The 12,923-nt window shown below is 45.4% G+C and overlaps 1 protein-coding gene across 1 annotated transcript in view; it reads left to right on the top strand.

Moving 5' to 3' along the window:
* The window catches only part of LOC132104297 (thrombospondin type-1 domain-containing protein 7A-like), a 129,321-nt gene that overhangs the window by 81,061 nt on the left and 35,337 nt on the right, over positions 1 to 12,923 (top strand). Inside the window, exon 7 of the mRNA XM_059509669.1 lies at positions 9,134 to 9,328. Within this exon, the coding sequence (XP_059365652.1) occupies positions 9,134 to 9,328 (195 nt within the window). The remainder of the gene's footprint in view (positions 1 to 9,133; positions 9,329 to 12,923) is intronic.

Here is a 12,923-nt window from a genome sequence, read left to right as displayed (position 1 = left end):
CTTGTGTGTAACTTTTTTTATTTTATTTTATTGTGAAGAAATCTTTCTGGACACAGTCACTTGGTGTATCGGTCGTTATAGTATAGATCTATTTTGTCTTGTTGTTTTTTTTGTTTTGTTTTTTTAAACTAACACAAACGTGAGCACATCACCCCAATTCTTTATTCCACTGGCTTCCAGTTTCATTTAGAGTTGATTTTAAAATTACTGTTTGTTTTTAAAGCTCTCAATGACCTTGTCCCACCTTATGTAACTGAGATGCTGGCTTTTCTTCAGGCAAACAGTGCTCTTAGGTCAACAAATCAACTTTAGCTGGAAGTACCTAGGTCATGGTACAAATACTGGGGTGACCGGGCTTTTTCTGTAGCTGGACCCAGACTCTGGAATAAGCTTCCCCTTGATATGCACCCCATTACTGACCTGGGCCTTTTTAAAGCTAGGATTATAATTGTATTTATTTAGACTGGCTTTTACTATCTAGCAATGTTGTGATATTTTTGTGTATTTCAGGTAATTTTTCAGGTAATCTACATGTCTGTAATGCTAGGTTTTACCTTTTTTTTCTGACGTGAAATGCTACCTCTTGGATGTGCGTAAATGCCAGTGGTGTGCGGAGGTCTAACGCTGTCCCACCCCCAGTCTCAAGCACTCCTCCCCACTTTTCTCTCAATTATTGATTCCTGTTGTCTGGTGCTGATGAGAATAGATCTGTTGTATCCCTTGGGGTCCCACAGTGTCATCTCACTCAGTGGGTTTTCTGTCACTTTGTGTTTTTTTTTTTTTTTTTTTTTGCAGGGGTGGGTATCACCAATCAATACAGGGGTTGGTGTCCAAAACTAGGTCTTTCAGAGGACCTCTGTTTTGATTAGATTGTTTTTCTTTGTTCTGATTTGTTTTTATTGTGCCTCGTTTATTTGTTTTCGTTTTGATGGTTTGATTTTCTTAGTTTTGCTGTTCTGATGGTTTTGTGTTTTTTGTTGTATGATTGTTCTGCTTTTATTTTTTGCGATTGCGAGAGAGTAAAGATGGCCCCTGAGTCTATGGCCTGCCGTCTGTCTCTGCGCACTTTGTTTCGTTATTTTTGTCAATTATTATTGCAAATGTCAACTCTCTACTGGTCTATGACCGCCAAATACTTTTAGACCTTCGACCCTTGATTTAAAAACTTGGTGCCCTGGTGAATGCTAGATCGCTAGCTAACAAAACTTTCATCTTAAAGGACTTCTTTGAGTCACGCGATCTGGATTTTCTCTGTGTAGCGGAAACGTGGATTCCAGTGGGTGAATCGAGTGCTTTTTGTGAACTTTTACCGTTTGACTGTTTGTACTTTAACTCCCCGAGAACGTCAGGTCGTGGAGGAGGACTGGTAACAGTCTATAAAACAAATTTTAAGTGTAGACAGCTCACACTTGCTGTATCCTTTGCCACCTTTGAGGTGGATTTGTTTGAACTGAGCGGTGCATCTCCAGTGCTGTGCGCACTCGTATATAGGCCACCCAAATACAACAAGGATTTCATCACTGGCTTTTTTAAATTTTTGGCTGAGTTTGTGCCAATGTATGACTGCCTCCTTATTGTAGGGAACTTTAACATTCACGTGTGCTGTCCTGAAAAGCCAATGGCAAGAGCCTTTTTAAATGTCACTGAGTGTTTTAATCTTGTACAGTGTGTATCTGGCCCCATGCAGGAACGTGGGTACACTCTTGACTTGGTTTTAACTCATGGCTTAACTGTTTCTAATCTTGAAGTCTGTGATGCTTTCTTCTCTGATCGTATGCCTTTTGTATTTGAAATTTCCCTCTCCAGTGTCATAGTTAAACCGTGTGCCCCTGTGCGCCATGGTCGAAAAGTTAACCCTTCCACTGCTGCTGAGTTTTCCTCTGTTTTTAATCTAAATTGTGTCTCTCTTTGTCCTAATACAACTGATCTGTGCGCTGGTTTTAATACTGCTTGCCTAGACAGACTTGACAGACTTGTGTTAGACAGACTTGAGCTCTCTAACTATCGGCCTATTTCTAAACTCCCTCTGCTTTCCAAAATTATGGAGAAAGTTGTTTATCTGCAGCTGAGCACATTTTTGAATGACAATTGTATAACTGAAATTTTCCAGTCTGGGTTTATGTCAGCCCACAGCACTGAGACAGCTCTGCTGAGGGTTTTCAACAACATTCTTTTGGCTTCAGACTCTGGTGATACTGTTGCTCTGCTGCTATTGGACCTTACGGCTGCGTTCGATACAGTCGACCACCAAATTTTATTGTCGCGACTGGAGAACTGTGTGGGCATTAAGGGGTTGGCCTTAGCCTGGATTATGTCCTATTTGGAAGGCAGAAGTTTTTCAGTTCAGGTCAGTGGTGCTGTGTCCTCTTCGGCTCCTCTGTCGTGCGGTGTTCCTCAAGGGTCTGTCCTTGGGCCGCTACTTTTTTTTTCAATGTACCTGCTGCCTCTTGGGTCAATTCTTAGAAGTCACAATGTTTCGTTCCATTTTTATGCTGACGACTGCCAAATATATGTGCCGCTAAGTCAGTCAAAAACCCTTTTAGAGTGTCTGAATGAAGTGAAAGCATGGATGGCTATGAATTTTTTGTATTTAAAACTGAGTTTGTGTTATTTGCTCCTAGTGACTCAGCTGCTGCGGTTCCTGTTGACTTGGGTTGTTTAACCCGAGACATTAGCCCTGTGGTTACAAACCTGGGAGTCAAGTTGGATGGTCGGCTAAAACTTGATGCCCAGATTAGTGCAGTGGTGAAGACCAGCTTTTTCCAGCTGAGGCAAATAGTCAAAGTAAAAACGGTTCTCTTACGAGAGCTCTCTCGTACTGCGTCTTAGCTTAAGACGCTACGGGAAAAGTCTCTTTTCAAAAAATTATCCTTAATTTTGTATTTTTATAAAGCGCATTTGCAGCAGTACACAGCCATTGCTTCGCGCCCTTCTTGCCACTTCCCGCCGAAACGGGTGTGGCCCAACCTATAAAAGGAGCTCGAAAAGGCTGACTCACCTGATTTTTCATCTCTTCAGCGAAGCTCAGGCATCGCTGGATCATGGTGGAAGCAAGCGCCGTCTGAGAAAGCATATCAGCAGGACGAGCCATTCTGAAGCTGCTGGCATCGCCGCCTTCCACTACCGTTCCTGCTGCGCTATCCGGCGCCTATATCCTTTCAATTCTATTATATCCAGCTGTCCTTTATGTGTGTGTGTGTTCGCCCTGCGACACACACTCGTAAAAGAGCTCGCGTCTTTTTTAAGATGCCTTCCTGCGGCTCGTCAGAGCCCCACTCAGCGAGGGAGACCGGTACGTCATCTGTGTCTCCTGCCTGGGTGAAGATCATGCAGCGCTCGCGCTCGCTGACAGCGGATGCCCCCACTGCGAGCTGTTGCCATGGTGACTCTGAGGACTCGTCTGGCCTTTTTCTCTGAGCCTGCATTCTCCGCTGCGCTGAGGCGCCGTAAAAGCATCGCTTCCAGCGGATTCCAAAACCGTCTTCAGCTCAACCGAGCTCGCCGGTTCGCCCTGCTTCACCGGCCCCCCCTGCATCGCTTCCCGATGGGCAGCGCCCGCTGTTTGCCGGCGCGTCGTTCGAGGAAGTCGATCTCAGGGCCGCGTCAAGGGAAGAGGACACGCGCTCTCTGCTAGCTTCGGGCAGTGAGGGCTGGGCGAGCTCCGAGGATCTCGCGCCTTCTGCTCAGAAGCCCAGCAGACGAGCTGACTTCGAGAAGGAGCCGGGGCGAATGCTCGTGTTGGCCGCGACAAGTCTCGGCCGCGAGTGGTTTGCACCAGCGCCCCCCCTCTCGTTCCCGGCTGGATGGTATTTCCCTTTCGGATGAGCGTACTTCTCAAAGCCCGCCTCATTTCTTCCTGAGCTTCATGAAGAGGTGGCGAAGGCTTGGAACGCTCCATATTCAGCGCAAACTCGTTCGTCTGTCTCACTAGCATTCTCCACACTGATGATGCTAAAAAACAGGAACTACAAATCACTTCCGCCGGTGGAACAGGTGATAGCGACACACCTTTGTCTGCCCTCTGCTGGACGGCGGCAAAAGCGGTGTTGCCATCTAAAGCCTGCTGTGTGACGCTGCGGCAGCACTACTCGCGATGGCTGCTTCATCGAAGCGCAGGTGTACGAGTTCCGCTGTGGCCGAGCTCTCACCCAAGTGCGCCGCTGTTTAAGTTCCAGGAATTGTGACTGTCTCAGCGTTTTCTGCAACGCGCAAGCCTGCACAGTTGCCCGCTTGCCTACACACAAAAGCCGTTATCACAACAGCTTCAGCAACGCAGCTCGAGACCCCCGTTCTCGCTCTACCTGCCGTTGCCCCGCGCCGCGGGGACCGCGGCAGAGGATTACGGTGAGGCCGGGAGCCCCGAAGCCATCCTAGGAAAGCCATCTATGCATGCTGCATGACGCTGCGTCTGCACTACACACGATGGCTGCTTCATCGAAGCGCCGGTGTACGAGTTCCACTGTGGCCGGGCTCTCACGTAAGCGCGCCGCTGTTTCAGTTCCAGAGATTGTGACTGTTTCAGCGTCTTTTGCAATGCACAAGCCTGTACGATTGCCCGCTTGCCTGCACACAAAAAACGTTACCACGGCTACCCAGATATTTCCCGAAAAAGGTGTAATTTCTGGTGTCTCGGCCACGGCCGATGGTGCTATAAATGTAGTGACGATGCCCACTGCTCAGTGCCCATCTCCACATATAAGCACAGCCCTTCACACAGGGCTCGCGCCCATAAAAGCGACTCAAGTCGATCACGCGCACTACATAGTAGACGTGCCCACTCCTCAGTGCCCACAATCACTATGTCACACGCGTCATGTGGTTTCTGTAAAAATGAAACCTGTGCACGTTCGTCCGGCCACGGCCGATGGTGCTATAAATGTAGTGACGATGCCCACTCCTCAGTGCCCATCTCCACATGTAAACACAGCCCTGCACACAGGGCTCGCGCACATAAGATTGACACAGATCTGTCATGCGCGCCGCATAGTAAACGTGCCCACTCCCCAGTGCCCACATACACTATGTCACATACGGCGCGTGGCTTCTGTAAAAACGAGGCCCGTGCACGTACGCTCTGCACAGGCAGACAGCGAGTTGAAAGTGGTAAATGTGCACATATGCAGCCCACAGTTACTCGCACACATATCGAGTCCCACGGGTCCTGCTCAATCTTCCCCCAGTCGGTTAAGCGCCGGGACGGGGTCGAGGAGGAGCGATCTGCCCGCTGTGATCAGCGCGCAGAGCGTGGGCGTCTGGCCGGCGGCATCTCAAGGTCAATCAGAGCTGTGTCACAGCTCTGGCACCTTGGACAGCTAACGGCTGGTACTGATCAGGTGTAAGCCTGGGGACTTCCCCGAATGTGAAGATGGTGTCGATGGACGCCTCCACTTTGGGATGGGGAACGCTGCTCGAGGGCAGACCGTCCTTTGGCCTATGGTCAGAACGGGAAAAGCTCCATCATATCAACTGTCTGGAAATGCTGGCAGTGGAGAACGCGCTGATGCGCTTTTGTCCCCAAATCAAGGATCACCACGTCTTAGTCCGTTTGGGCAACATGTCTGTGGTGTCCTACATAAATCGCCAGGGCGGTCTCGGGTCCTGAAACCTGTACAGGCTAGCGGAACGCCTCCTGGTTTGGGCTCAGCGCAACGTGCGTTCGCTGAGGGCAGTGCATGTGCCTGGGCTACAGAATCTGGGTCCAGACAGGCTGTCCAGAGGCAATGTTCCTACGGGCGAATGGTCTCTACACCCGCAAACAGTCCGGCTGTTGTGGGAGAGATTTGGCAGGGCGGAAGTGGACCTCTTCGCGTCCCACAAAAACGCTCACTGTCCTGCGTTCTTTTCCAAGAACGAAAGCGCGCTGTCACGGGAATGGCCGTGCTGCCCGCTTTATGCTTTCCCTCCCGTCTCCCTCCTTCCGCAGGTGATAGAACGGGTGAGAGAAACGAGATGTTCAGTACTGCTTGTAGCACCTCATTAGATGAACCAACCATGGTTCCCAGATTTGATGCAGTTAGCAGATATCGCCCCGTGGCCGGTACCGTTGAGGAGGGACCTCCTCTCGCAGGCCAGGGGCTCGATTTGGCACCCTCAACCGGAGTTGTGGTCCCTCCATGTGTGGGCGCTCAACGGTTACCCGCTGATCTCGCAGTGGGAGTGCTAAATACCATCACTCAGGCTAGAGCTCCGTCGACACGACGTCTGTATGCCTCGAAGTGGTCGGTGTTCTCCAGCTGGTGCACAGCTCGAGGTTATTCACCCCTTAGTTGTGAGGTGACGGAGGTCCTCTCCTTCCTACAGGAGCTGTTGGATAAGGGCAGAGCCCCATCCACGCTCAAAGTTTATGTGGCGGCCATCGCGGCGTTTTCTGAAACGGCTCTCGGTCAGTCAATAGGAAGGAATGATTTAGTCATCCAGTTCCTCAGAGGAGCTAGGAGGCTGAATCCTCCCAGACCTCCATCAGTCCCTATGTGGGACCTCGCGGCGGTTTTGGAGGCCTTGAAGGGTCCCCCTTTTTGAGCCTATCCAATCGGTTAGCCTTCAGCATCTGTCGTTCAAGACAGTATTCTTGTTGGCTCTCGCTTCGGTGAAGCGTGTGGGTGATTTGCACGCACTCTCGGAGAGCCAGTCGTGCTTGGAGTTTGGGCCCAATGACTCAAGGGTCATACTCAAACCTAGGCACGCTTATGTGCCGAAATCCCTCAACACACCGTTTCGGGCTCAGGTTATTGCCCTGTCTGCCCTGCCGGCATCAGGAGAGGATAGAGACTCGAGTCTTCTTTGCCCTGTCAGGGTTTTAAGAGCTTATGTGTCTCGCTCTGCTGCCTTTCGGCAGACAGAGCAGCTGTTTGTCTCGTTCGGTGGACGTTCCAAGGGAATGGCTGTTTCGAGACAGACTCTATCCAGATGGATAGTTCACGCCATAGCGTTAGCTTACGCTTCCAGGGGCCTTCAGTGCCCGTTGGGCATCAGAGCACACTCCACAAGAGGCGTCACCTCGTCGTGGGCGTTGTCTACTGGGATCTCCTTGCAGGATATATGTATGGCGGAAGGTTGGGCCTCGCCGTCTACATTTATCAGGTTCTATAACCTGGAGGTTCCCGCCTTGCAAGCAAGGCTGCTGTCGGTATAGTCGAATCAGGGCCCTGAGGGGAATTCTGAGTTCACGAGCGCTATGCGCTACCGACTGTTATATGGGCAGTATTGCGTAAGACCCGCATTGCCACATTGGTCAGGCCTTGCCTCGGCTGTGTGATGTCATATTGCCGCATCTACGGATGCTGCTAGATATGGGACGGAGGGCTTCCCCCTTTTCTGTACTCTCTGTGAGTCCCTCATGTGACTGTGCACTGTAAATCCTGGGCGTTGCTTCAGGTTTATTGGTGTGATCCCTGCGCGCACGGCGTTTTACATTGGGTTCCCGTAGCGTCTTAAGCTAAGACGCAGTACGAGAGAGCTCTCGTAAGAGAACGTACTCGGTTACTAAACGTAACCTCGGTTCTCTCTAGAAGAGCGAACGAGTACTGCGTTCTCTGCCGTGCGTACGATTCACTCTGGCTCGCTTCGGCGATGAAATAAATCAGGTGAGTCAGCCTTTTCGAGCTCCTTTTATAGGTTGGGCCACACCCGTTTCGGCGGGAAGTGGCAAGAAGGGTGCGAAGCGCCCTTATTGGTCTGATGTTGCATCAGCCTGCGCTCGATAGGCTGTGCAGTTGCCGCAGAACAAGCCAATGAGCGAACGAGCCGTCTCGCCTATGGCTGTGTACTGCTGCAAATGCGCTTTACAAAAATACAAAATTAAGGATAATTTTTTGCTTCAGTATTTCGTGAAAAGAGACTTTTCCCGTAGCGTCTTAAGCTAAGACGCAGTACTCGTTCGCTTTTCTAGAGAGAACCGAGGTTACGTTTAGTAACCGAGTACGTTTTATCTTGACACGTTTTATTATTTTTTGTTGCGCCTCTGTTGTATGTTATTGTTTATTTATAGACTGTGTTCAGCACTTTGGTCAACAGTGTTGTTTTTAAGGTGCTTTATAAATAAAGGTGGATTGGATTGGATTGGATTTTATTTGTTTTGTTTTATTTTATATATATATATTTTTTAGATTTTGCTTTTGTTGCTTCATTATTTTGCTATTTGCTATTTTATCAGTTATTAAAAAAATACCGTTAGTGCTAGTGCGAGGGTGTTTCTAATGCAGTGTCTATGGGAGGGATGGTAAATTTGTGAGAAACATTTCTCAAACATGAGAAACAAACAAACAAAAAAAATATCTCTTCTGATTGCCTTTATCAGTCTCTTTCAATTTTTCCCCCTTTTATTGAAAGTCATGAAAACACTATCATGGAGTTTTCCTCTCCTATCCTCCCCCCTGGGCGCACAGCTGTCGCATCCTGTTTGAAATTGAAAGAGTAATCTAAATGTGTAATGTGATGTGTAAGAAGCACATTAAAGTCTACTAACCTACATTTTACTGTTAAACATTTGAGCAAAATGCATGCTATAACTATGCAATGGGATTCTACATGTACCCTTGTTCTTGGGGAAATTTATGGTGTAAATGTGCAGTAGGTCATTAAAGTGACACAACTTAGAATGTTGTCTTGTCCCTATGATAGTAGGGGCCTCGCTAAAGTCTTAAATGCTATTGGGGACATGCCCATCAAAATGTTGTCTTGGGCCCTTTGAATTTTATCAATGGTCCTGTTTACAAATACATGTACTGTATGCAGAGTGTTAATGTGTGGTTTGTTTACCGTGCAAGTCTGGCATGGAGTAGTGATGAAAGCACTTGGTATCACATGCACAGTGTGAATTCTCTGTGTGGGTAGATTTATTTATTCACAGAGTGAGATGTGTTTATAATGTTCACAGAATTTAACACAGCATCAGATGAGTGAGGTTTCACTCTGCTTGGCTTTTGTCATTTTGAAATTCATTTGTGTATTTCAATGTGGATATTAGTTTTTTGTTTTATTTGCTAGATCATACTCCTACTCAAGTGTGTGCTGGTCCTCAGGGATCCATATATATATATATATATATATATATATATGTATGTATGTATGTGATATGAGAATGTATCCTATATCCTGTGAGAATATAACAGGGCCTGTGTTTTGTTGTTCTTAGGTGAATATGTGGACAGGCAGCTGTGCCGGGACGCCATTCTTCCCATGCCTGTGCTGTGTGAGGTGCCCTGCCCCAAAGACTGTGTGCTCAGTCCCTGGACTTCATGGTCTCTTTGCTCCAATACCTGCTCAGGGAAGAACTCAGAGGGCAAGCAGACCAGATCACGCTCCATTCTGGCCTACAACGCTGGGGACGGTAGGGTTTTTACTATAATCATACCACTCTTATACTCTTTTTCCACCAAAATGGTGTGGATTGATCTGGTGTTTGGGCAGAGGAACTTCAAACATCTCTCAGGGCTGGATTTCCACTGAGCTGAACAATAGGGCCTTTCGCATCCCGGGAACCTTTTCATAGTACCAGAACTAATTGTGGAACTACCCACTTTTGGGATTTTCGTACCGCTGGAACTGGGTGCGATTTTAGGACCGGATTGCCTTTTTCGAGAACCAAATTAGCTCCTACTCCGGAGCAGGGTCTAACCATCACAACTGGTACTATCAATGACGTAAGTATACATTGATTGGCCAGACGCATTCGAAAATGCCCTTACTCACCCTGATTTAAAATGCCTTGTAACATACTGTAAACATTGTGTCAACTTATTTCGCAAGTATGATGAACAGCGATAAATGGGCGGACGCTAAAGTGCAGGCACTTGTAGCAAATGTAGCACTGCCAGTTGTCATTGGAGATTTCTTCTTTCCGTTCTTTCGATCACTTTACGTATACGTTGACATTCCATGTCCATTATAGTGAAACCCGCGAGACACAACAAAAACACTGATCATAGCGTCCTCCATCCTCCTGTTGTTCTTTAACGTTGTTGAACGTCGCGCACAAATGACATCGCTGTCGACCGGCTTAACATCACTCCCTAGTACACACTGTCAGTGCTAATGAAACCTTTTAAATGTTACTGGGAAATAGTTTTCACAAAATCGTCCCAGTACTTTAATACTGTACATTTAGTTCTGGAACTAAAGCGGTGTGAAAGGCCCTAATGATGTACCTTACTATATTGCTGCATAGCCTGCTCGCAAACAAACAATACTTTGAAGTCTTACTTATTAATCTTATGAGTATCAGAGATCTTTTTTAACATCTGAATCATTTTAATTACACATTTTTATGATATGACTGGCTCCTTTTGTATTAACATTGAGAAGTTAAAATGAATAAATAAAAATAATATTTATTATTCATAATAATTAAAAAAACAAACTATTTATCAATAATATATTATTGCGGACAGTGAAAATAAAGTGTCTGGAGTTCATGAGACTGAGAACATATTCTGTTCTACCATTCAAAACTGTGGGTTTAGTATGATATACTATTTTTATTTTATTTTTAGGTCTCATTCTAATATGCATATTTTATGCTCAAGAAACATTTCTTATTATTAATCTTAAAAAAAAAACTGTTGAAAACAATGATTATTCACTAAAAACAAAGTTCAGAAGAACAGCATTTATTTGAAATAGCTGGACTTTTACTGAGAATATGTTTGTTTAACATTCAAAGTAATTATATTCAGCGATTTTATAAGCAGCTAGCAGAGGTTGCAGTGGAGTAAATTTTTTTCAGCCTAAATCCTCATCTTTTTGTTAAATATTTTTTTGTGGTTCGGTAAGGCATTGCATTACTTGATGCCCTGTGTGTATCATGTGCTTTATTTTCCTCAGAGCATCCTGCTGCTGAAAGTATTAAGCGTTATAACCCTTAGTCTAAAAGTAGACTGTTTTGCAAGGGTCTTGCCAAAGATTCCTGCTTTTTTCTGCTTATTTGTATTTGTATGCTCAAGTAGACATGAGCAGATTGCAAATATATTACTGCATTTATGTTAGATTAACATTATTTTATGTGAGCAGACTTGTAAATTAAAAAAAAAAAAGATTCACAAGGTAATGAAGGTCTCTGAGCGTTAAATGATTCAAGTCTCAGGTGAGCTCAGGCTGTAAGTGTGTATCTGATGTGTAATAGACTGTTGGATAAGTGGTTGCTTTGGGCTAAAACCTCTTCCTTCCCTCCACCACTCGCCCACCAGAAATCCATTTCCACAAATATGCAGCTTGAGGGAACAGGACTTGCACTGCTGACTGAGAGCATATCGGTTTGGTTTGCTTTAACACCACATCATTTTATAGTCAGAATAAAAGGTAGTATGTTCAGTACATCTGTGGAGTGCGGTTGCTTTATATATCACAGTTTTAGCGCTAATGTGTGACCACATATGCGCAATGATGCATTCTGCCCTGTGGCTACGTGCTGCTGTGCTCGGATTATTAGCCTTCAAATGAATCAAGAGATGGTGGAAAAAATTGATGACAAGCGTCTTGAGAAAAAAATTATGACAAGCGTCTTGAGAAAGCAGGTGTGTGCTGACAGTAGCATGATGTTTAGTAGATCCTGTTCTGCTTGCCATCTGCCTCTGTGTGAGGTGATGGAGAGAATAGCACGAAGCATTGGTCATTTGCTGTCCATGTAGCTAAGCCTCTCAGAGTAGGACCTAGCTGTCCCAGAATGAGCAGGAGTTTACAATCCTACTCTAGTTGCCTCATTTTAGTCTATTAGGTTTGTAGGGAGTGAGGACCTCCTAGAACAGAGGTTTTCAAACTGTAGTCACCTAATACAAATTTAAAATGTAGGGGAAGAATTTCAGTTCAAGTTATTAATATAATTTTAGATATCTAATGCGAATATTAACACACTTTTCAAATTTGAAATTTTCAACTTGCTTTTTAAAGAAAATATGAGATTAATCATGATTATTTAATTCTATTGACAGCCCAGTTTTAATTTAAGAAATGGGTGAATTGTAAAAGAATGTTAAACTGTTTTTAATCCTTTACTAATTAATTTGGTAAACCAGTCACTGACCCTTGTTCAGGGCCCTGGGAAACATCTTCCATTATGGTCAGCCCAGTGTATATAAAAAGGATAACATTTTAATGGATTGTCAAAATATTTTAATGCATGGTCAGATACAGTATGTAACACATATTGGAGGGCTTGACGATTTCAAATGTCCTGCTTCTTGAGGATGTCATGCAGACATCACTGTGTCTTACATCAAGAAAAAATTAACAATTAATGTGGGTATCGGGATCCGCAGTATGATCCGCAGCTCTTAATGGTGCAGAGATGGACCAAGAACATGCAATTACTCTGATCTGTGCACGGACTCACAAAGGAGTCACAGGTCAATAAATCACTAAAGAGAGTGTTAATCCCCATTTGAAACAATGTGATTCTGGTGCAGCTTTTTGAAGCTCTGCTAATGCATTGCCCTGGCATGCCCTAACAACTATGAGATGCTTTGGAAGTCAAATAACCCTCCTTTTTATAACTGAAAATATTTTTTTTCTCGCTTTCAGGGCCATTATTGTGGCTGTGCTGCTCACGGCAAGTGTTTTCTAATGGTTCTCACGTCTAATGAAGTGTGTGATAATAGTCAATAACCTTTCTATAAATTAGATACTAAAGGACTGTGTGCTGCAAAGGATGAGTCAATTATTCATTATTTTTGGTCCTCTTGAACAAGGAGCACTGCTTGATACATGGTTTGTCCATTTTTCTCATTCACCGGTTTACCATTTTCTCATTGATTGGTGTGCAGCTGTTAATGTGCACCATTGGGATAGTGGCTGACCACTCCGTGGAGGCTTTGCGTGTGACTGCAGGTTGTAAAGAAAGCCAAACAAAGCCTGGTTAATAAATCTAGGAGATGCTTTTATTTCAACAGTCATTTTTGTAGTAGCCTCATGCATTACACCGCTCATATTTC

This window comes from Carassius carassius, chromosome 25, assembly GCF_963082965.1.
Source record: "Carassius carassius chromosome 25, fCarCar2.1, whole genome shotgun sequence".
NCBI classification, from domain to species: Eukaryota; Metazoa; Chordata; class Actinopteri; order Cypriniformes; family Cyprinidae; genus Carassius; species Carassius carassius.
This window is presented reverse-complemented; position numbering and strand designations above follow the sequence as displayed.